At 42.9% G+C, this 23,914-nt stretch overlaps 1 protein-coding gene across 15 annotated transcripts in view; it reads right to left on the bottom strand.

Annotated features, from left to right (window-relative positions):
- Positions 1-23,914, bottom strand: part of shaker (potassium voltage-gated channel protein Shaker) — a 489,510-nt gene that overhangs the window by 46,905 nt on the left and 418,691 nt on the right. For all 15 annotated transcript variants that reach the window (XR_004490632.2, XM_033473847.2, XM_033473868.2 and 12 more), the window contains 2 exons: positions 10,897-11,020; positions 266-531 (listed from right to left, as the gene is read on the bottom strand). Coding sequence is in view for 14 of the 15 variants with exons in the window: in XM_033473847.2 (XP_033329738.1) it covers positions 266-531; positions 10,897-11,020 (390 nt within the window). In the remaining variant the exon portion in view is untranslated. The remainder of the gene's footprint in view (positions 1-265; positions 532-10,896; positions 11,021-23,914) is intronic.

Below are 23,914 nucleotides of genomic sequence, written 5' to 3'. Positions count from 1 at the left end.
TCGAGCAGCACAACACTAAATCTAAATTCATCTAAATCCCATGAAAATCGAAGCATTTGTAAATAATGATCGAGTCCGACGAATTCTACGTGTACCAGCCTAATATCTTCGTTCGCGTCTGCCATTTTTGCCAGGGGCAGCGTGAACCGATTCATACGGACGAATTGTGTGCGAACGTCCGCGGTCTGAAGTCGCGAGCGATCATCGTCCCCTAACTACCTCGACGAGCTTAGGTGAATGTCGTGTCGGTATAATGCGGTCGTACCTGAACTTGTTGGTGGCCAGCTCGCCCAGTTCGTAGAACTTGATCTCCTCGGAGAAGACATCGAGAGGAACGTTGACCGGACGACGCAGCCTGCCGCCGCTCTGGTAGTAGTAAAGTATCGCGTCGAAGGAGGGCCGGTTCCGGTCGAAGAAATATTCGTTGCGAAGCGGATCGAAGTATCGGAGCCGCCGTGACGGATCGCCAAGGAGCGTGTCCGGAAATTGGTTCAGCGTACGCAGCTGCGTCTCAAACCGTAAACCGCTCACCTGTCCGGGATCGAAAGCGATAATCGATTATATGCGAGCACACCGGCGATACCCTTATCCCTTATCCCTAATCTCCCTGTCGCCAGAGGATGCCCGGCCAATTGGGACACCGGATTAATTTTCCCGCGAACCTCGGCTAATTCGCCCTCGCCATTTTCTTTCCGACACCGGACCTTTCCGTGCACTCTGACCCCGTGGATCCTTGATCCAGCACTCTGCTCGGCCACTTCACCGACCGTCCGCATTCGCTGTGTTGCTACTCGAACGCAGCTTTTTACTTTCCCCGTGCTTTTAATACGTTCAGTGCCGCGCGAGTCACGTATGGGTGACGGTAATTTTTAACCAGGTTTTTGGAATTCATTTTTGTTGTAATATATTGAAATGGCGGAACTGATATTTTCTATGGAAAATGTTCACTTTCTAGTTTTGGTTTTGTTAATTAAATGACTTCGATATTGTGTGAATTCTTCGAGTTGATGTTCGGCACTTCGTTAAGCGGTAATGATATCGGGACGATGGAAGCGACGTGTTTCAGAATTGGGAATTTAGGTGATCGGAGTGGTGCTGCATGTTCTTTGTTTGATAATTAAAACTTATACTTTTGAAACTATCTATGAAAGAAAATCGGAAATGAGAACTGTTGAGCCTTACCTAATATTTTATTTCGTACGACGAGCTTGATCATTGCGTTCGCTTTTATTAATGACACGTTAAGAACCGTGTCGGTCACATATGACTAATCTGTGTTTGATTAGTCTCCGAACTTCATTTCGATTGCAATATCTTCGCAAAAATTGAAAAAAGTTAAAATGACATTTACTACGACTTTGAACTTTCTAGTTTTGGTTTCATTAATTAAACGACTTTGATATTGTGTGAACTTTTCGAGTTGATGTTCGGCACTTCGTTAAGTGACGAGTCTTAATGATATCGGGACAATGGAAGCTTTAGAATTGGGAATTTAGGTGATCGAAGTGGGTGCTGCATGTTCTTCGTTTGATAATCCTTTAGGATCGAGTGGAAACTTATACTTTTGAAACCGTTTATGAAAGAAAATCGGAAATGTTAAAGCTTTCAATGAGAACTGTTGAACCTTACCTAATATTTTATTTCGTACGACGAGCTTGATCATTGCGTTCGCTTTTATTAATGACACGTCAAGAACCTTGTCGATCACATAAGGGCGACTAATCTGTGTTTGATTAGTCTTCGAACTTCATTTCGATTGCAATATCTTCGCAAAAATTGTATTTCACTAGGTCGTTTAGAAAACAAAAAGTTAAAATAACATTTACTACGACTTTGAACTTTCTAGTTTTGGTTTCATTAATTAAACGACTTTGATATTGTGTGAACTTTTCGAGTTGATGTTCGGCACTTCGTTAAGTGATGAGTCTTAATGATATCGGGACAATGGAAGCTTTAGAATTGGCAATTTAGGTGGTCGGAGTGATCGGTGATCGATCCTTTAGGATCGAGTTTAAACTTATACTTTTGAAAGCATTTATGAAAGAAAATCGGAAATGTTAAAGTTTTCAATGAGAACTGTTGAACCTTACCTAATATTTTATTTCGTACGACGAGCTTGATCATTGCGTTCGCTTTTATTAATGACACGTTAAGAACCGTATCGGTCGCATATGGGTGATTAATGTGTTTGATTAGTCTTCGAACTTCATTTCGATTGCAATATCTTCGCAAAAATTGAATTTCACTAGGTCGTTTATAATACAAACAGTTAAAATAACATTTACTACGACTTTGAACTTTCTAGTTTCAGTTTCGTTAATTAAATCACTTTGATTTTGTTCGAATTTTCGGCGCTTAACGCGTCGACGAGGACATTTCCTTGATGTCAAGAATTATGACAACGATATTGTTCCGTTCGATCGGCAGTGTTTTTCTAGAAATAAAGACCACTCCACGAAAGAGAATCGACCTTTGTTCCCGAGTGCCGAAGCAACGCACCTTTCGGGAATCGTTGAAATAGAGCTCACAGTCGAGTACTCTATCCGTAATCTGAACATCTCGAGACCGGGCGTCTCTCCAAGGAGGATTCTTGCTCTCTCGTCGAATGGCTCATAAATTGGCTAGTGTACGTTCAAGCTGAACGATTTTCACGATCCATTATTCTCTTCTGCGGATCGAAAGGAGCACCGTTTGACGACACTCCGACGAGCACTCCGGTCGGTCGTCGCACCTGCCGGTAATGCCTGTCGTCGCGAATAAATCGGCATGGAAACCTGATTTGTTTTGGCCCAAATGGAACGCCGATGCTCCCGCTCGCGGAAAACTAATAAACGAAACTGGGGTAATTGCGGCCGGCCATTAGGACGATTAAGAAGAAAAAGAAGGAGCATCGGTTAGAACTGTCGCGGGAGCGGGCAACGGGGTTTATCGACGACGCGACGCGTCCACCGGCACCGCCTCCTTCCTCAATCCTGATATTGCGTTACTCGGGGAATTAAAGAATCAAGCCGCTGTGTTCGACGACGACTTGCGACCGCGATGGGGGTTCCTAGCTCCGGAACTCGGCCGACATTTAATAAACGAGCGACTCGATCCGGGATCGATTCGACCGGCCGAGATTCCGATGGCACGCGTCCACCTTTTCGCGACGATCCGAGAGAATACGTCCGACCCGGAGCATAATTCCTTGTCAATTTTAATCCATTAACGGGCTACCGAGCAGCAGCGGTGATCGATGTATCGGCGAGATTAAATTTAGTTGGACACAGAAATTCATTCGATAATCTCCTATGGAAGCGTTATCGTCATTTCACTGTTCTAATTCGAATGATAATACTTCACACGGATATGTCGTTAACGATGTGTCTCACTGTCAGGTGAATCATACTACCGATCTTGGCGTTATTCGTTGCGCGAATCGTGCATCTATTTTCTTCTTAGTTTAGTAATTCTTGATAAAATATCGCGAAACGTCGATCGATGTTCCGCGATGAAAAGTTTATGGAAAATATTTGAAATAACCGAGCTTCAATTATTGTGGACATTTTGGTGTGTATCCATGCATACAGGGATCGGTTGGTGAAGTTATCATCGTTTTGACACGCGTTTTTGACGATTCATCTGTACGTATAGTCCTTTATAAACATGTTCAACAAACGAGATTTCGTTAACCCTTTGTCGCTTCTATCTGATGTACCACTCGTAGAATATGATGACCACGTTTTTGTAAATAGAGACATTTAATTTTATCGAGGCCGAGTGAAATTTGATGTCTAACCAAAGAACAAATATTGTAAAAAATAGACTATAGGAGTTATCGTTAAAATCATTTTTGATCTGATTTTTAATAATTTTTTACATAGAACGATCTCTTCGCGACAGAACGCAAAACAAAAGAAAGATTTCGAGGAACGAATAAACTTTCTCATAAAACGAATAAGGATGTATTACAAGCTTTTTGCAAAGACAGCTTCTTCGCTCGTTTTCGAGCAACGACAATGGATTTTTAGGCTACAGATTTTAATGTATAACGATACAACGCATGTTCGTACTTATGGATATGCAAAAGCCATTTGCGGAAACGCAACGAATGGATTCGCGCGTTCTAACCAAAGAACAAATATTGTAAAAAATAGACTATAAGAGTTAAAAATCATTTTTGATCTGATTTTTAATAATTTTTTACATAGAACGATCTCTTCGCGACAGAACGCAAAACAAAAACAAGATTTCGAGGAACGAATAAACTTTCTCATAAAACGAATAAGGACGTATTGCAAGCTTTTTGCAAAGACAGATTCTGCGCTTGTTTTCGAGCAACGACAATGGATTTTTAGGGTACAGATTTTAATGTACGACGATGGAACGCATGTTCGTACACGTGGATATACAAAAGCGATTTGCGGAAACGCAACGAATGGATTCACCCGTTCTAACCAAAGAACAAATATTGTAAAAAATAGACTATAGGAGTTATCGTTAAAATCATTTTTGATCTGATTTTTAATAATTTTTTACATAGAACGATCTCTTCGCGACAGAACGCAAAACAAAAGAAAGATTTCGAGGAACGAATAAACTTTATCATAAAACGAATAAGGACGTATTGCAAGCTTTTTGCAAAGACAGATTCTGCGCTCGTTTTCGAGCAACGACAATGGATTTTTAGGGTACAGATTTTAATGTACGACGATGGAACGCATGTTCGTACACAAGGATATACAAAAGCGATTTGCGGAAACGCAACGAATGGATTCGCGCAATTAGGAATTCGCCCGTGCGAAGAAAATTCCGTCGACTTCCACGAAATCGAGGTGCAACAGCAATCATGTTAGGAGCTCGCGGTTATTGTTCCCCGAGTATTACGAGAACGGTTCTCTCGACGCCAGGCTAGGGAGGGGCGGAGGGAGAGCCTAATCGCTGTCGCGGATGAAATATACAATTCCATTTCCTTCGGGTCGTAGGCAGGGTGGTTAAGGTTTCAGGAACAGAGCGGCTCGACGTCGCGACGCCGATTCGCGCAGCGTCGCGAGGACCGACGTCGTCCAGAACAGAAATTGGTTTGCACCCGCGACGGCGCGGTGCGGACAAACGCGCGTGTAACACGCCGCCCGGTCGATATTTAGTCTCGTTATCGAACATCCGTGGTTGCCCGAGACTTGTTGCGGAAATCGCCTCTCGATCGGCCGTATACAGTAATTTCTCCCTAATTCGCGCTCAGATTGCGCACAAAAATGGATAATTTGGGAAGAGGAGATACGATTATTCGAGTCTCGCGGCTCGTTTTTATACTCGTTGCTAATCGGCAACTATAAAAACGGGCCGCGAGGTTCGAATAAAAAATTATCCACTTTTGCCTACAAGCTGCAGGACAATTGGGGAGAATTTACTGCATAAATAATGCAAAAGTATGCTCACGTTGATGACGATCTTCTCGCAAAAGTCGCCCGTGTATCGGGTCAACAATTATGAAAACGAGCCGCAAGGCTCGAATAATCGTATCTCTCCTTCCCAAATTGTCCATTTTTGTACACGATCTGAGCGCGAGTTAGGTAGAATTTACTGTATTCGTGAATTCGTACCATGAATCGTTAAAAAATTGCGAACTATGATCACTGTTTGCTCTGATCTACCGCGAGACATGGACCTGCGCTGGTTTTGAAATTAGGAAACCTTTGCTACAAAATTTTGGGTAACTTAAAACTCAACTAACGATAGAGTCTAAAATTTTGGTACCTAGATTAAAATTCCTTAACGACGTTACGAAACAAGTGAAATTACATCAAAACAATTTCTCGACCTTTACGCTATGACTTTTTTCACAGCTACGTTTATTGGCCCTTATTTGTCACTAATAACTTTCTAGACGAGTAAGAAAATTTATATTTATCGGCTATCTAACTTTTGCTTTAATGTTTAATCCTTTGATGCACCTAACGCTCCAAGCCGCTTCGGATTTAAATATCTGTCTAAACGAGCTCTGTTGCGAGTAGATTATTTCACGCAAGCATTGATTAAGAAGCAAGCGAAAAAATAATTTTAACGATAATTCTTATAGATTATTTTCCGTGATCTTTTTTCTTTGGCTAGACATAAAATTCCGCTCAGGCTCGATAAATTTAAATATCCATTTTCAAAACTCGGTGGTCTTTTAAATGGAGCGTCAAGGGATTAAACATTGATAACACAAGAGTGGAATTTTATTTCGATCTAAAGAAACTGCATAACATGTATTTTTAATAGATTAGGTTCTAAATATTCATAACCATAATCTTCTTTGGTATGGATTAAAATGTGTATGCGATTCGAGACAAGTGTAACAGCGTTTTGCAGCAATTTGGAAAGAGGCGATGCAATTATTCGAGCCTTGCGCTTCGTTTTTATAGTTTTTAACGAGCCGAGAGACTTGAAAAATCGTATCTTCTCTTCCCAAATTGTTTCCTTCTTGTTCACAAACTGAAGGTCGATTGGGGAGAATTTACTGTCCATGGCACCGCGATTTATGAAAGAAAACGGATTTTGTAGGAAGATATCTAAACAATTTTGTAACACGCTGTTCTTTATCCTGATATCTTTTCCCGACGAAATACGTACAGATTTGCAAACCGAAAAATGTTTAAAAAATCCCTGTGCCTATCTCGGAAGCAGACAAAGCTTCGTTTTTATAGTTTGTTGACGGCGAGGCTTGAGAAAGCGCATCCTCTCTTCCCAAATTGTTTCCTTCTTGTTCACAAACTGAAGGTCGATTGGGGAGAATTTACTGTCCATAGCACCGCGATTTATGAAAGAAAACAGATTTTGTAGGAAGATATCTAAACAATTTTGTTCTTTACCTCCTGATATCATTTCCCGACGAAATACGTACAGATTTGCAAACCGAAAAATGTTTAAAAAATCCCTGTGCATATCTCGGAAGCAGACAAAGCAGTCGAAGCATACAAAAGCCCCGTCGAAATCCCCCAGAATTCAGTAGAACGCGTTGAATAGCTGGAGACAGGTTCGAACCGGCGAAGGCCGATCGATCAAGGGGATCAATCCGCGAAAAATCCGCGAGCGAGGATCGGACGGCTGTTGTAATTGGCGCAATGCAGTCGTGTCATCCACGAGGACAGATAATTCCGTTCACACTATACGACCTTGGTACTATATCGCCTCTGATTCCAAGACGAACTTGGCCGGCTGCCAAAATACGGTCTGTAGGTCACTTCGTGTCTTGAGATAGTCTTGTTTCTTCGAAAAGAATGAAATAGGAATGGCTGGACAGCGAGTATGCGAACCGGCGAACCGGTCGCGGATCGATCCGAATGCGGATCGTTCTTAGTCGAGCATGGAGCCATCGTAATCCCGATAGTTGACGATCGCACCGGGGCGACACACACGAATCGTGTGTTCGAGCGGATCCACATTTCTCTCTTTCTCTCCTCGCTCCGTCTCGGACTTCATTCCTTTTTTCTTCGGCGCGTCGGGTCGGGTCGGACCGGGCGACAAGTACGCTTCGTTATTCCGGACAATTGATATCGAATACGGGTCGGTGGATTTCGCTTTTTTCCCCCCCCTATCGTTCATTTTCTTCGACGGGCGCCACCGACGCGACCAGCTGAATTTCGACTCCAATTATCCGCCGATAGACCGGCCGACGAGATATGAAACGACGCGGCACCCCTTTCGAACACGACCGTGCAGAAAAACGCAAGCTGAAATTTCGATTAATTCGATCGGTCGACGCCATTAAGCCTCGTAAATCGGTCCCCGCCCGGAGCCGTTAAATACTTCCGATCGAGTTCCCGGCACCGAGTATTTGTCGCGTCTCGTCCTATTAGTGGATTGCGGCCAGTTCTTCCGCCTGCAAAGTTCCTGGTAACCGAGGAAATTCTGATTTTCGAGTCTGCCATTATTCAACCGGACCGATTACGATCGTGCGTATGATCGAATGAAAGCTTTTTGGTAACAGGGGATTTATTGTTGTGACATCGAAAACGAAAACTTTTATGAAAAGAAGGATTGCTAAATTTTTCATTTATTAATTCCTTGCCGTAGTTCGATTCGTGGTGGAGACTTTTAACCCTTTGCACTTGGGTGGTGACTCTAAGGCATCACTAAAATTTGTTGTATCACGTTCTAAGATCATTTTTACATTAACAAAGTTTACATTTCTAAAAATTGTTAAAAGTGTAACCGTTTTGTAAGTAGCGAGGCTCAATTTCGCATGCACAAAATGCACTTTATCGTATAAGATAAAAATACTATAAGTCAGAGAAATTATTTTAGATTTACAGTTAAAATAGCTTCGAGTGCAAAGGGTTAATAATAACTTGTTAGGTACGAATGTTATTCGGTTCTATTAAATCCGTATATTTTGTTATCAATATTCAAGCATTCAAGTAAATCTTGGAACACGATAAATATATATTTCCTTTCTCTTCGAAGAAATTGTTACGATTGAAAAGCTTCTAATCGTTACAACTATGAAGAAGACGGTACGCTGAGCACGTATGACAAATATAAGCAAGTAGAATATAAAATTATGGAGACGTAAGAAGGGTTTACTATAATTACTACACTATTTTCACCTTACCAAAATTACTGAGAGAAACAATCAATTTTTTCATAATTTCTGTTTCTTAGAATCGTCTTTAAAAACGTTTATTTTGCATAAAAATCCAAATATTGACTATCTTTAACCCTTTCGCTACGGGCGGGTTCTCCACCGCGGTACTTCCGCTGAACGGAGCGCCGCGACATCACTGCACGCTACGCGACGCCGATCGTCAGCGGGAGTACCGCGGCGGAGAACCCAAGCTGCTTGAATGTTTTCGTACGAAAAAAAAAAAATTTCTCTCCAAAGGGTATTTATAAATAAAGGGTATTCCAGGGTATTTATAACGTCTTAGCATGCGCTCTTTAATTTACAGTATGAGAGGAAATAAAACATTATGCAATATAATGCATCATATGGAAGGCCACTATAGTGGCCCATAGTATCTCAGTGGCATCTTATGAAAGGCCACTATAGTGGCCCGTAGTACCTCAGTGGCATCTTATGGAGGGCCACTATAGTGGCCCGTAGTAGCGAAAGGGTTAAGACAAATCTCAAATGCAGCCATCTTCCAAGGCCTCAAATTCAATTTTCGCAAAGTTTACACAGAATTAATGCACGCGTATCGAAGTTCCGACAATAGCAAACAATTGCGAAATGGAAGAAAAATGAAAACGGGAACGGAAACGTTTGAACGATTCGGCTCACCGACACTCGATACGTATCGATCAATGCCCTCCGAGCGCGTGAACGATTCGCGGATCGTATTATGGTCGTAAACATCCCTCTTTCGACGCAGGAGTCATAAATGCAATCCCCCTCTTCGAAATTAGCCATAATTTAGTGGGATAGGAAGTCGAACGCGTGATCGAAACGGACCACTGTTGACCCTTTCGCAGGCTTGTTTTCTTAGGCAGGCGTTTGCTACCGTTACACGGATTTTACGAGTGCCGGTAAATAAGACGTGACGGCGATCGGTAATTGTGTTTGAGAATTGAGCCACGGTTTCGTGCTGTTTCATCATCGCGTCTGTTCCAAGTTCATAAACCGATCACATTTTATTGAGTATCGAACGCTGGCATATGGTACAGTTACCTGGCAGAACATGATTGTAAGTTAATGCAGATTCAAATTTTTGATTTCACCTAATTCGTATTAGACGTTCATTAATTTGTTCTAAGATGCAGCGAATGCATAGAGAACGGTGCAAACTATTTTCAAAATTAGCCTGTATTTCCTTATATACAGGGTGTCCCAAAAATGTCTCGCAAACCGGAAATGAGAAGTTCCTGGGATCATTTGAAGTAACTTTTGCCTTAGCAAAAATGCAACCCGTGGCTTCGTTTACGAATTATTAACGAAAAACACTGACCAATGAGAGGCGAGCTCGCCTAGCGCTTGGCGGCCGAGCCAATGAGCGCGCGAAGCCCAATTCCCCTCATTGGCTCGGCCGCCTTGCGCCGGCATATCTCACCTCTCATTGGTCACCCTTTTTTTGTTAATAACTCGTAAACAAAGCCGTGGATTGCATTTTCGCCAAGGACAAACTTACTTCAAATTACCTCAGGAATCTCCCATTCTTGGATTGCGAGATATTTCTGGGACACCCTGTATATATATAATATATAATATATAATCTAAATATAGATTATAGATTATATTATTATTATTATTATTATATTATTAATTATATAGATTATATATAATATATAACCTAAATATATATAAGTAAATAAATAAATATATATATATTTATTTATTTATTATATATTATTATTATTATTATATATATATATACGGCTAAACACCCATTTTTTTCAAGGACAAAAACAAAAGCATAAATAGTGATGAACGGCGGAGAATCAACGAATCACGTTAAAAGGACGAGGGATATTATAATTTTTAATCGTTAGTTTTTCGAAACTAATTGAACGTCTAGGTAATGTCCCTTCTTAGGCCCATCAACATCTTTAAAAAACCATCCCTTGTTTTTCATTATATCCTCAGCCCTTAATATTCTATTTAACTCGCTTCTATAAAAATTCCATAGAATTCCAACATATTCCAAAGAAAAATTCCAAAAATCTAAGCAACGGTGTCCCAACGGCGCAGGTAAACAACGCGACGAAAATTAAATATGTACAATGAATTCTCTGCAATTGTTCTTCAGCTTGTAAACAAAAATGATTAATTTGAAAAGAGGAGATACGATTATTCGAGCTTTGTTGATAATCGGCACCTATAAAAACGTGCCGCGAGGTTCGAATAACCCCCTCTCCTAAAATTATCCACTTTCGCCTACAAGCTGCAGCACAATCGGTGAGAATCGACCGCATAAATAATCGCAAAAGTATGCTCACGTTGATGACGATCCTCTCGCAAAAGTCATGATCGTGCGGTATGGGCTCGAAGTGCGTGACGCCTGTGTATTGGGTGTGGGGGTTTGGCCCATCCTCGTCCTGGCTGCTGAGTTTCGGCAGCGATCTGGAAAACAAACAAGATCGGATGAGATTACCGCAGTCCTCGTGCGCGCTCGCATCACCTACGGGGATATACGTACCACAACCAACAACATCAACAACAAGAACAATAAGAACAATAACAACTGTACATCGTATAGAAAGGGGAGGAGAACGTAGAAAACGAGAAACTAGGTTGCGACTAGCTCGGTACTAACTAAGGCCCTGTACCCAAGCTGTTCTCTTAATGAGCTACTAGACAGGTAAGTCGGCGGTAAGGTCGACGGCCCGACGGAGCCTTGTCCAAGCTCGATGGATCGTTCGAGCTCGCGCGGATCGATCGAGGATCGCGGCTCGGCACGGATCGATCGCCAGATTCTGGTGCACACAGGACAGCACTAGGCGGCGTACCTACTGGAATGCGGTCGTTAATTAACAGGCTACTGGACCAGGAAATCGCTAGACGATTCTACCGCGAATTGGATCGCCGAAAGACAGACAAGATGGCGGGATCTGGATTGCGGGTCCTTTCACGATCGGCTGGCATTGGCGATACGTACGGCATCGAAGTTGCCCGACCCGCCTCGGCGAAGAAAGGCTGGGACCCGTTTCCGAAAATATTGCGGGCCGCCGGTCGCCGATTGCCGATCGCCGATCGGCAGGCAGGCTGCCAACCAAACACGCGGATCCCGATCGACAGAACATCGGAACGGCGACGGCAGTGCCGCAGGCTCGCCGCCAACACTCCGCCGACACTGTTTTTTTCCTCTTCGTTGTCATTTTTATCGCGCAGTTGCAGCCGGAGCTGCGACCTATCGCCTCTAAATCGTGCATCGACCGGCGACGATTCGACAGTTTCGCCGCGCCGGAACCGTCGGTTCGCTTCCTAGCCACGCTGTCTTCGGATCACGCCTTAATCCTCGGACAATGGCGGGACCCTTGGCTCCGGGAAACTTTCCGACAACGAACTCTCGACGAACACAGAGAGTCGGCCGACCTCCGATCGAAGATCCTCTTAGCGTCGGAGGAATTTTCGGGGTTAGAAGCCAACCCCATCTTTCTCTGTCCATCGTCGAGGCTGTCGTCAAAGGCCTCGACGGTGGCTGGAGCTCGGCAAATTTGAACTTTCGTAAAGACGATTTTTTGCTTGTCGAGGCGCTAGTCGTTAATTATATTATATAATTGAATATGCGAGTTTATTTATTATTCGAGTCGATTGAACGACGAATAAACGGATTATAGTGTATTTAATATTTTATAATAATATTTTATATAATTAGATTATAGTACAATAATCCGTTTAATAATAATAATAAATAATAGTATAATAAACGGAAATAATAATTATAGTATAATAAACGGATTATATAGTGAAGATAACATAGAAACGGCAGTATTTTGTAACGTTTTTTGGTAAATTTATGTTGCACTATTAAGTTTTAAGTTTATAGTTTCATTAATTAAATGATTTTAATATTGTCGAAATTTTTGAGGTTGATATTCGGCAATTAACGTGTTAACCCTTTGCTCTCGAGTGGTGACTCTGAGGCACCAGTGCAATTTGTTACATCGCGTTTTAAAATAATTTTTATATTAACAAAAAGTTTAGATTTAAAAGATTGCTAAGAGTGCAATTATTGCGCGAGTCCCAAGAGTCAATTTCAAGTATTATAATAGAATTATGTTTCAAGTGTTATAATAAAATTATATTTCAAATGTTATAATCGAATATTAATCTCAATTTTTATGATAGAAAAACTATAAGTTAGAAAAATGATTTTATATTTACAGTTAAAATAGCTTCGAGTGCAAAGGGTTAATAACTCCCTTGATCGATCGAGACAGTTTTCGTTTTCTGTATGTCTTCTTTTAATTTCATTCAGATTTTGATAACGGACAAATCAAATTTTGTTTTGATTAATAAGAAACCGAATAGCATTCATATTTAGCAGCACATTATGCGTGAAAATCTTCGTGACTGATTAAAATTTCTTTCACATGAATTTTACTTCCGGATTCTGTAACGTTCTTTATAATCTTCTTAATACAGGGCAAACAGTTAGATTTACTTCAGTTAATATGTACGCACGAGATGCTGCTCGTAACAGGATCGATTATTTCTAAATGCCAGCCAAGTTATTCTTCGACTAACGAGATATTATGTTACATAATTTACATACAACCTGTTATAGGAAATACAGTGTAACTAAAAGTTGGCGTGTGTTACAAACATGCCACGAAAGATTTCCAGGAAATCTTCCTTGCGAAGCAAAATTCATTTTCGCTCGGCAAGTTGTTTGAGATAAATAATTAAGGGTAATTAACAAATAATAATTATTAATAATAATAATATTATATATTATTATATATATTATATAAATATTATTAATAATAATAATTAAGGATAAGTAAGTGAATTGGAGTATATATTATTATATATATTATATAAATATTATTAATAATAATAATTCAGGGTAAGTAAGTGAATTGGAGTCCGCGATATCCGCGCTGGAAGTTTACTGAATATATTATTTATTCGTACACGTATGTCGAACAATTATTACAACTGCATCTTAATTACGCCTTTCGCCCTTCGTGGAAACTGGATTCTGTATCAAAGACTCGAACAATAGGAATAATTAGCAATATATCCTGATCTTTTGTACCATAAATAATGAAACGATATATTTGCTACCTCTGTGTCAACATTCGTCCTCAAAGGTTTAATAAGCCCCTATCATAATGAGATCGCTATATCCATCATCCGTGCAATCTACAGTAACTCCACTTGATGTCGAGGAGTAATTTAGGGCCGCAATGCGCATATGCGACCGCTTCAAAAAGGATTATAGAAGCAGCTAGAAATAGACCTTTCGCAGAAATATTTTCAGCATCGTTTAACAGCCGAAAGAATGCTGAATACCCGGCAATGCTTAAAAATAACGTAAGATCTTTAAGAATGGAGGCTGAAGACCCCTGGGGCATAATGAATAGCGTATAAGTAACGGTGCTATGAATTTGGACCACGGAGGTGTTCCGCAGGGCGAGGCGGCAAGACGCGAGAAAGAAAAAGGAGCAAGAAAATGAAAAGTGGAAGGGCGACGTGCCGCCAAAGAGCATCTCCACGTTCCACTTTGCGGAGGCGGCGGAGGCTCCGGGTCGATTCCCAGCGTTGCTCCCGCTATTTCCCCGCGGTTCCACGCCAAAATTTATTCCCCGACATTGCCGAGGTGAACAGCATCTTAAAGCGCCAGTATTCGGAACGTATAAACCGGAAAAATCGGTCAAAGCAGTTCCAAACAGCGTTTCCTCCGCGGTATAGTTCGACGGAAAATATCTAGATCATCGTTCCGCGAGGAAATCTGTGATTCAGAGTGCGCCATGATAACACGCTATATATAGAATCGGAATAACGCGGGAGGTTTATCGGGTCAACTAGGCCAAGAAAGGCGCGCCGGGGCGACGCTGTGCTTTCGACTTCCTTGTCCCAGTTCCGTCAAAAAAGTGTCTCGGGGTGGCGCGGCTCGGCGACCTTGGCGCGGCAGAGTCGCAGCGTGCATAAATATAATCAGTGATCGGCGCCAAGCATTCGTCGAAGGTGGCAGGCCTGTTATCACGCGACAGTGCCAACCGTTTCGCCCCGCGAGACAAATGTTTCTCGCTTTCGTCGGGAAGGTCGCGACCGATTCCAGAAATAAAGGGGGCAGATTAGCCGGGCCACGCTAACAAAAGATAGGAGTCGCCCCCCCTTCCCCACCGCCGGCCAATCTTTCGGCTCGTAAGCTCTCTTCCGTGGCCGGCACTCGATGCCGGATACCGGAGGAGCTTTCGCGCCAGCCGCAAATTTCGCCACGAAGCTGTGCTCTTGTTCCGAGGCAGCCGGCGACCAGGGAAAGCCGAGCTTTCTTCTTCGAGAGCTCGCCAACTATGGACATTGCCCCGGGACTCCCGTTTCCCTCGCAAAGATGTTGACTTCCCGAAGTCACCGTCGTTGGACATTGCTTCGGCTCCGCCCCCCAGAGCAGCCTCTAATGAAACTCGAAGACTCCCCGATCTCGTGACCGTGCACGAAGTTCGCAGGCTAGTGTGAAGCGGCGGCTTCTACCCGAAGATAATTCCTAGACCCTTACGTCACCTCCTGAATTAACTATAGTAATGAATTACCTGAATTACCTGAGTTACCTATAGGGTTCAACCTCGAACTTGCACATCAGCTCTCTGACTCACCACCCATCAAACATGGCCTTTAAACCTCAAGCTTCTTACATCCCCCACCCTGATTTGTCTTCGAGTATATAAGACCCCAAAACACGCAATAAACAGAGTCATTTTAACACAAGAAACCTGCACACTTTAACTTCGCTCTCCGAAGGCTAGCACCGCGCATCTCGATCTTTTACGGCTGGGAGACGTCGATGGCAACACCTTCGCCGATTTAAGCGCGACAGCGGATGTTAGTGCACAGCACTGATGTTCTTTATGACACGAACGTGCCTAGCCGGCTGTTTTTGAGCTTAGGATTTTTAATAACACCTGGTATGCATTTTGGACGTAAAGTGTTCGCCGGCCGAGAGTACGCATGCTCTATCGCTTGATTTTTGGGACTTCGCTTCTCTCGGCCTCGATGGCCAGGACGTGTCATAAAAAAGGAACAGTTCCGAAGGGTCAGCCTGACATTGTTTTATGACGGTGATGCCTGGAGGAATTTTCCTACCTTTGCCAAAGCCTTGCGGCCGCTCCCACCTCCCATACACCAGCACCCTCCCTGAAAGACGCGTTAAGGGCGCAAGGGAAGGATGTCTGCTTTAAAACAGACTCGCCGATTGGCTATTGCCAAAAATCAAAGAGAACCAATCAGCGAGTATTAGAAATGCGTTGGAGGGGTAGCAGTCTACCGCGAAGGAAAATATTCTCTAATAGAGCAGAGTTGTAACAGAATTCGTAGAACTAAGACCTCCTGACCAAGGGTGCAGTGTAGTCGCGGGCCGAGTACAAAACTTCAAGCAAAATCCGATTCCTTATTTTTATATACAGTCCACATATATCGCGTCGTAATTCGTGGCTATTACCGACGACGCTGTGACGCCCCAACAGCGGACGACTTTTTCGTGTTCAACGTGACATCGATCGAACGCTTTCTATTCTGCTGGTAGATCGGTTTTAGAAACAGCTTTTCCGCGATGCTAAATTAGGATCGGAATTGAGATAATTTAAATTATTCGAATCGAATAATAATAATAATAATAAATAATAATAATAATTAATAATAATAATTAATAATAATAATAATAATAATAATAATAATAATAATAATAATAATAATCATAATAATCATAATAAATAATAATGAATAATAAATAACTCGAATAAATCGCAGAAGTAGCAAGCATTTTCTTGGCGATCATGGCTACAGGCTCGACCTAAGGGTCACTTTCAGTCAGAAAACATAATACATTATCGGTCGAGTTTTCTGACTGAAAGTAACCCTTAGGTCGAGCCTGTAGCCATGATCGCCAAGAAAATGCTTGCTGTTTCTACGATTTTAAGTCCTCGGTACATTCCGAGCAGAAATAATTTAAATTATCTCGATTCCGATCCAAATTTAGCATCGCAGAAGACGTTCGTTCGCAGTTCGAAGAGACGTCGCAAAAGCTGTTTCTAAAACCGATCTACCGGCAGAATAGAAAGGGTCCGATCGATGTCACGTTGAACATGAAAAAGTCGTTCGCTGTTGGGGCGTCACAGGTCCTCAGTAATAGCGATTATGTATTATGTTTATTAACATAATACATTCTCGTGAACTCGACCGATGAACGCCGAATAAAATGCACGTTGAGTATTTGCAGCACGAAGCAATAGACATTTTCCATGCAGCTCGGTAAAACGCAGGATCGTTCCCGTCCCCGGCGAGATCCGAAGGTCTCGCGGCCTCCTCGTCAGTGTCAACAAGATATTCAAAGCGTCGATGGGGGTAGGTGTTCGCGCAGTTGCGCGCCCTCGAGTCTCTCGCGGCGCAGAGAAGCTCGACGTCACACCGCCGGAGGGGAAAAATCGATATTTCAATTTAGTCGTTTAATTACGTCGCCGGTGGCGGGACAACGGCCGACTATTTATCAAAGTCCGGGCGCGACGTTTCTGAGGGAAAACACCGCGCGGCCCGTACTCGAACTCGACGGAAACGCGACGCTACGGAGGAAACGGGGTCTGACGTGCGGGCGTACACGTCGCGATCGGTTGCCCGGTGACGGATGGTTTATTCCTAGAGCACCGATGACAGTCGATGCACTCGGAGCGTCACTGAGAATAGCCTGACGTATCGCAGAAATAGACGCGGGACGCATCGGCGAGCACGTGTTGCCGCCTCGTCGTCGCGGTACGTGACTCGAAAGAGTGGAAGAACAATTTTCTTCTTGTACTACGGCCGTTTAATCGGAGAAACGATCGTCCAGAGAGGAGTATCGAATGCTAATTATCGGGGCATCTTGGTGTGCGTGACACTTTGTAGAGGTACAAGGTGGGCGTGGCTTCGCTGCTTTCACTTTGCGTAGTTTAGAGCGATGCAGAAAGAGTTGGGCATATCAGAATCTTGACAGAAGGTTGTCCATTTTGCTATGTCAAAGGTAAGAGGTCTTTAATGATCGTAGTTTCATTGTTTTAGCTTCGAACGATTGCAGTTGGAACGATATTCTGTCGGACGATACGAACCTACAGTGGCGGCCATGTACTTAAGACCACCAGAAAAACGGTATAACTTTTTTTAAAAATAGTAGAAACGACTTGAATTTTTGGGACTAGTCTACTGGACAAGTATGCTATATACTAGTATGCTTTGTTTTTTATTTTGCTATTACTTGGAATGACAACAAAAATAAAAGGCTCCCGTTTTTAAACCTTTTCAACGGAACCCATAACGAAAATATAAGAAATTGCTTTTTGTAGATCTCGATAACTTATGCGTATGCTGAAAATTTGGTAAAAAGTGTCGAAGATCGTGACAAAACTGGGATTTTTGTGATCTTCAACTTGTAACTCGTAAACAACGTCAAACGATTTCCATCAAATTTTCAGCATGCATATTCATAAGTTGCCGGGATCTACGAAAGACACTTTCGAAATTTTTGTTATAGGCTCAGATAAAAAAAGTTAAAAAACGTGGATTTTCAGATTTTTTGTCGTTGCAGATAAGAGTAAAATTAAGAAAAAGCATTTCAGTCATTGTCTAGTGGACTAGACTCATTATAATCTAAAAAAATCCAAGTCTTTTAATCTAGTTCGAGAAAAGTTATAGCGTTTTAAAAGGTGTTCGAACACTTTCATTAACCACTGTTTCGTTAACCACCAGAGCTGGACCTTTTATGAATCCTGATAGAAAACTTGATACTTTGTTACATTTAATATTGAAGCTTCTGGATGGGCGTGACTTCGTTGATGTCATGACTTTGAATAAAGCTAGGACAAATTGTTCCCACATCCTATGTTCCTATGTCTGGAGAGATTTAAAAGAAACTGAACCTTTTCTAATGCTATTAGAATATTGACAGAAGACTGCTTTGCTATGTCCAATATAAACCCTATATATAGCAATATAAAGCATATACGAGGTGTCCAAAAATTATGGTCTTTCCGGGAAATAAGGGATTCTTGAGGTCATTTAAAGTAATTTTTTCATTAGCGAAAATGCGATCCGCGGCTTCGTTTACGAGTTATCGACGAAAAACAGCGACCAAAAAGACGCGAGCTCTCCTGGCGCGACGCGGCCGAGCCAACGAGCGGTCAGAGCCCTGTTCGGCTCATTGGCTCGGCCGCGTCGCGTCAGGAGAGCTCGCGTCTTATTGGTCGCTGTTTTTCGTTAATAACTCGTAAACAAAGCCGCGGATTGCATTTTCGCTAAGGAAAAAGTTGTTTCAAATCACCTCAGCAACCCCTCATTTGCCGGAAATACCATAATTTTAGGACACTCTGTATATGCTCCGATCTTCGATGCAACCAAGCAAGAGTCATACAATGACATATCGAATCTAGAATAACATGGAAGCAGCTAGTCTTTTTCGAATGCTAACAGACTTCCAGCAAAAGACTATCTCTCGGTGCCTCTACCTAGAAAATCCAGAGTGGGCGTGGCTTCGAAGCTCCCAGTCCCAACGAGGGCATAATAAACCGTGAGATGCGACGGTAACGCTGGAAAAAGTAGAACTATGACGCGAACACGATGACCAGCAGCTCTCGCCGCGTTTTCACCATTCTCGTGGTTGCAATTAGCTTGCAGGTCAATTTGACAATGATTTTTCGCTGGGAACGAGCACGACGGCCACCGTTAGAGCGCGCTAGCTACTGTTTCGTCCTAGTCAGACAGCATTATCCGCAGGCACAATGACGAAGCGGATAATGCCTATCCCGTGTACAAAAGCCGGGCTCGACAAGTGCATTCGAAAACAAAAAAAAGAGAGACAGAGAGAGAGAGAGAGAGAGAGAGAGAGAGAGAGAGAGAGCGGTATATACAATATCGCGGTCGGTGGATGCGCGTCGAGCAGAGAATGCATATTTACAGAAATCTATTCTCCGAGTTTCATTGACACCCGCTCGCCCGCGCCCCTGAAGGGATTAATTCCGAGCTCCTCATTAATGTCTCTGCCGTGTATCTCGGGGACAATAAAGGTATTCTGTCTCGGATCGACGACGACAAAAATGAGGATTAAAGTCCCGGGCGGGGAGAGGGGCGCGGGGCCGGTTGTTATTGTTGGTCGGCTCACAATGGCATTGTTCGCGGTAGGCGGGGCAACGATCGCCGATAGAAGTCGATTAAGAAACACTCGAAGAAGCCCGCCCGTTCGACGATGTCCGGGCACTTCGACGCGGTCTAATTGCCGGACGGTCACTCGTCCCCATCGAGATCAGCCCCGAAGACGAACGAACCGGAGAGGTTCACCCGGCTGAATGAAAGCCTCGCGGCCATTGTTGCCGCCGCGGCTCCCGCTGCGCCGCGGCCGCGCTAAACAGACAGATGGGTTTATTTCCAGTCGTGAATGAGGATAGACCGGTGTGCACGGAGAAAGGACTCTTTCCGGTGTGCCCACGTATCCGAAGACCGGCTGAAAATAGCGCGTCGTCTCGCGGAAATACTCCGAGAATGCTTCCCACCGTGACCCAGAAACCGCCTGTCGTCGACCACCCAGGCCAAGAATCACGCGTACGACGCCGTAGAAAAAAAAACCTCTTCTCGATCGAAGGTTCTTCTCCGTTCGACCTTAATAAATCCACGGAAAGTTCATCCTCGAGTAGCCTCGTTCGAAAAGTTTTCTCGAAACAACTGGTCTACGTTCGTTACAGCCGATTTCGACAGTTAACCCCTTAACGCGCAGAAACGTATTAACACGGGCGTGCAAAACCGGCCAAAATGTGCAGACCCGTATATATACGGTCGGCGTCGCAACTTATGTTATGTTACCTATATTAATTGAAAAACAGTACGATGGGTACAAAATTCGATCTGCAATGCGATTCAATATTCACTATAATTATTTATCCACTATTTTTATTGAATTTTTAGTAATTTTTGCATTTTTTTTACATATTTATTGAAATTAAGGTCCAAATATGTATTTTCTTAGATAAAAAAAATTGATTTTTTTTGGTCGGTTTTTTTTTTTAAATTGTGCATTAAGGGGTTAAAGAACGCGACAGTTAAAGACCAACATCGCACGGTATACGTTGCAGTTTCATTGAACCAATTAGAATGCTGCAATCTCTTTGAGAAGTGTGTAAGTTATTGTAATTTTGCCGTATATATGTTTGTATTTCTTCATACATTGCTCGAGTACGACGCTTTTATAAAATATGTAACTTAATAAAGAATATAGAAGTACAGTAATGTCTCCCTAACTGACGCACGGATTGTGCACAAAAATGAACAATCTGGGAAGGGGAAATACGATTATTCGAGCTTTGCGGCACGTTTTTATAATTGTTGACCCAATACACAGGCGATTTTTGCGAGAAGATCGTCATCAACGTGAGCATACTTTTGCATTATTTATGCAGTAAATTGTCCCCAATTGTCCTGCAGCTTGTAGGCAAAAGTGGATAACTTTTTATTCGAACCTCGCGGTTACAAACTGCCAACAACTATAAAAACTATATAATAATAATAATATAGTTAATCTATATATACTTATATATTATACAATCTATATATACTATATAATAATAATAATATAGTATAATAATAATATAGTTAAATAAAATTATTATAATATAATCGCGTCTCTTCTCCCCAAATAGTCCATTTTCGTGGGCAATCTAAGCGTCAATTAGAGAGACATTATACCGTGTGTTGCCATTTCTTCACGCGGAACGACAATATGGACGAAAATAATTCTGATATCCAGGATGGATCGATGCTAGCTACAGATTTCAGCAATGAATTATTTCGCGGTATCCGCGAAGATGGTCGCGCGAACGATCGAAGCAGGAACTCAAACGTCGAGCCGATTCGGGCGCCGCTCGGGGTGCGGGCACCCGCGGCACGGCGCCTCGTATCGAGGTCCGCGAAGAGTGCTTCTACAGAGGAAACTGCGTAGAATCGAAGACAAAGACGGATCGCGGTCTATTCTGCGATCGTCTAACCCGGCGCGTCTCTTGGAAAAACATACCGGCCGCAGACATTCCTCATCTCTCGACAGCTTAGATACTCTTAGCGCGGCGGTTTCGTCACCTGGCCGCCTATGTTTAATTGCCGAGTCTAAAACCGATTGCGCGGCCTCGCTATTGACAGAAAATAGATCGCAACGCGAGCGCCACGCGTCACTGTCAGACGAAACATATGGCCGGGTCCGAGGAATATTTCGAGTGGGCAAGGTCCGTAATCCTCGAATAATATTAATTGGAGAGCCGAAATTCGGCTGGCCCGCTCGTGTATCGTTGTTCCCCGAAATAGAGGAGATCCACCATGGTATTCTACTCGCCTTGGGCGACCTCTGGGGAATCGTTAATCCGGGACGCGCGGCTCCTCCGTTCGTTTCTTATCTGCCTCCTCCGAGCCCGCTGCATCTATGTAAATACGACGGACGAGAAAAGAGTATTTATACACCGCTGGATCGTGCTTCCAATTACCGACATCGGCCTCGACGCGACGCTCGGCAGCATTTGGGCCCAGAAGCGGCACAAGGCTCTCAAAATCGTGCTTCGCGACTTCTATATTCATTCAAGACGGTTCTTCGGTTCGGTCGAACGTACTTCGGACGCTTTTAAATTGTATACTTCGATTATATTAGTTATTTACGGATTGCGGATTTTTGTGCAAAATAAACGTCGTCTACATTTGTCGCAAGAATCAAGAGTCACTCGGGAGTTTCTTCCGTTTTTTCTTTTTTAATAATTACAGCAGCTTGAAAGCAACGTATCGACGCTCCTTAATTCTTTCACCCTTCTCTTTACGATTACAGATACCATCGCAGTCCGGTCATTCATTATATAAGATCTGCAAAGTGGTTACAAGCTTAACATTTCCCTCTGAAGTTCGAGTTTCCGCTTTGCTTTCATCACCCGTCGTTAGCCCTTTGAACGCGAATGTCGTCGTATTGAGTTACAATTTCTTGAAGCAACGCGAACGAATAATTCAAGCGTCGACGTAAACAAAAATTCGACGCACATTTTTGCCAGTTGCCGCGCCGTATATAATTTTACTAGTTTGCTATTTTACTATTTGCGCTCGAGTGGCGACTTTACGGCGCCATTAAAAACTGCTGTGTCGCGTTTCAAAATAATTTTAACATTATCCATTCGGTTTACATATCAAATCTGCTGAAAGTGTAACTGCTGTATGACTCGCAAAATGCAATTTCATACGTATAAAGTGCATTAAGTTATATAAAATGGAAGTCAAAGAAACTACTTTGAATTTCGAGTTAAAATGTCTCCGACTGCAAAGGGTTAAAAAAATCCTCGAGAGATAAACACTTTGCACTCGAAACCACTTCGATGCGAGAACCTAGAATTTCGTCGAAGGCCGAAACTTTCAATCGAATTTAGAACGTGCAATAAAAGAAAAACATATGAGTGCGTTTAATCGCGACACGACACATTTTTGGAAATTTATCGAATGCAAACGGTAACTATGGATTCTTTCGGAACGACTTCCAAACACAGTAATTTCTCCCTAATTCGCACTCAAAATGGACAATTTGGGAAGAGATGAGATACGATTATACGAGGCTTGCGGCTCCTTTTTGTAATTGTGAACAATTTATAACTATAAAAATGAATCGCAAGGCTCGAATAATCGTATCTCCTCTTCCCAAATTGTCCATTTTTGTGGTCAATCAATGGGTGTCAATTAGAGAGACATTACTGTACAGCAATGTCTCCCTAACTGACGCTCAGATTCTCCGCAAACATGGACAATCGATAACTATAAAAACGAGACGTATCTGCTCTACCAAAATCGTCCATTTTTGTGTGCGAATCTGAACGCGAATTAGGGAGAAATTACTGTAATTTGCAGTTCGATTACGCAGATCCGAAATGGTTCGCAGTTTCGAACTTATCACGAAATAGCAATCGCTATCCCCCACCTCTCTCTCTCTCTCTCTCTCTCTGTCTTTGTATTTCCGTGTGTGTTTACACAGATTCGCGTGGCTCCCACGTTTCCTGGGAGGGCACGGGGGTGACACACCATAAAAATAGTTCCGGTCTCCCCGCCAGCCGCGGGCACGGTTCTCCGGTGTTTATTGACGTGCCATTTGTGCTGTGCATAGTACAACCGCCGATCGGTCATAAATGTGCTTCTATCTTCGTAGCGGCTCGTGCACCAAACAATCTTACGTAATCTCGGAGAGGGTTTCTATTCGGAGTAATCCGCGCGTTCTCTCCCTGAGAGACGGCCACGTTCAACAAACACCGTCCCGGGCTATCGCAAGGACAA

The sequence above is a fragment of the Megalopta genalis genome, chromosome 1 (genome assembly GCF_051020955.1).
Source record: "Megalopta genalis isolate 19385.01 chromosome 1, iyMegGena1_principal, whole genome shotgun sequence".
Taxonomy (NCBI): Eukaryota; Metazoa; Arthropoda; class Insecta; order Hymenoptera; family Halictidae; genus Megalopta; species Megalopta genalis.
The sequence above is the reverse complement of the archived record's forward strand: the minus strand, read 5'-3'. Positions and strand labels throughout refer to the sequence as shown.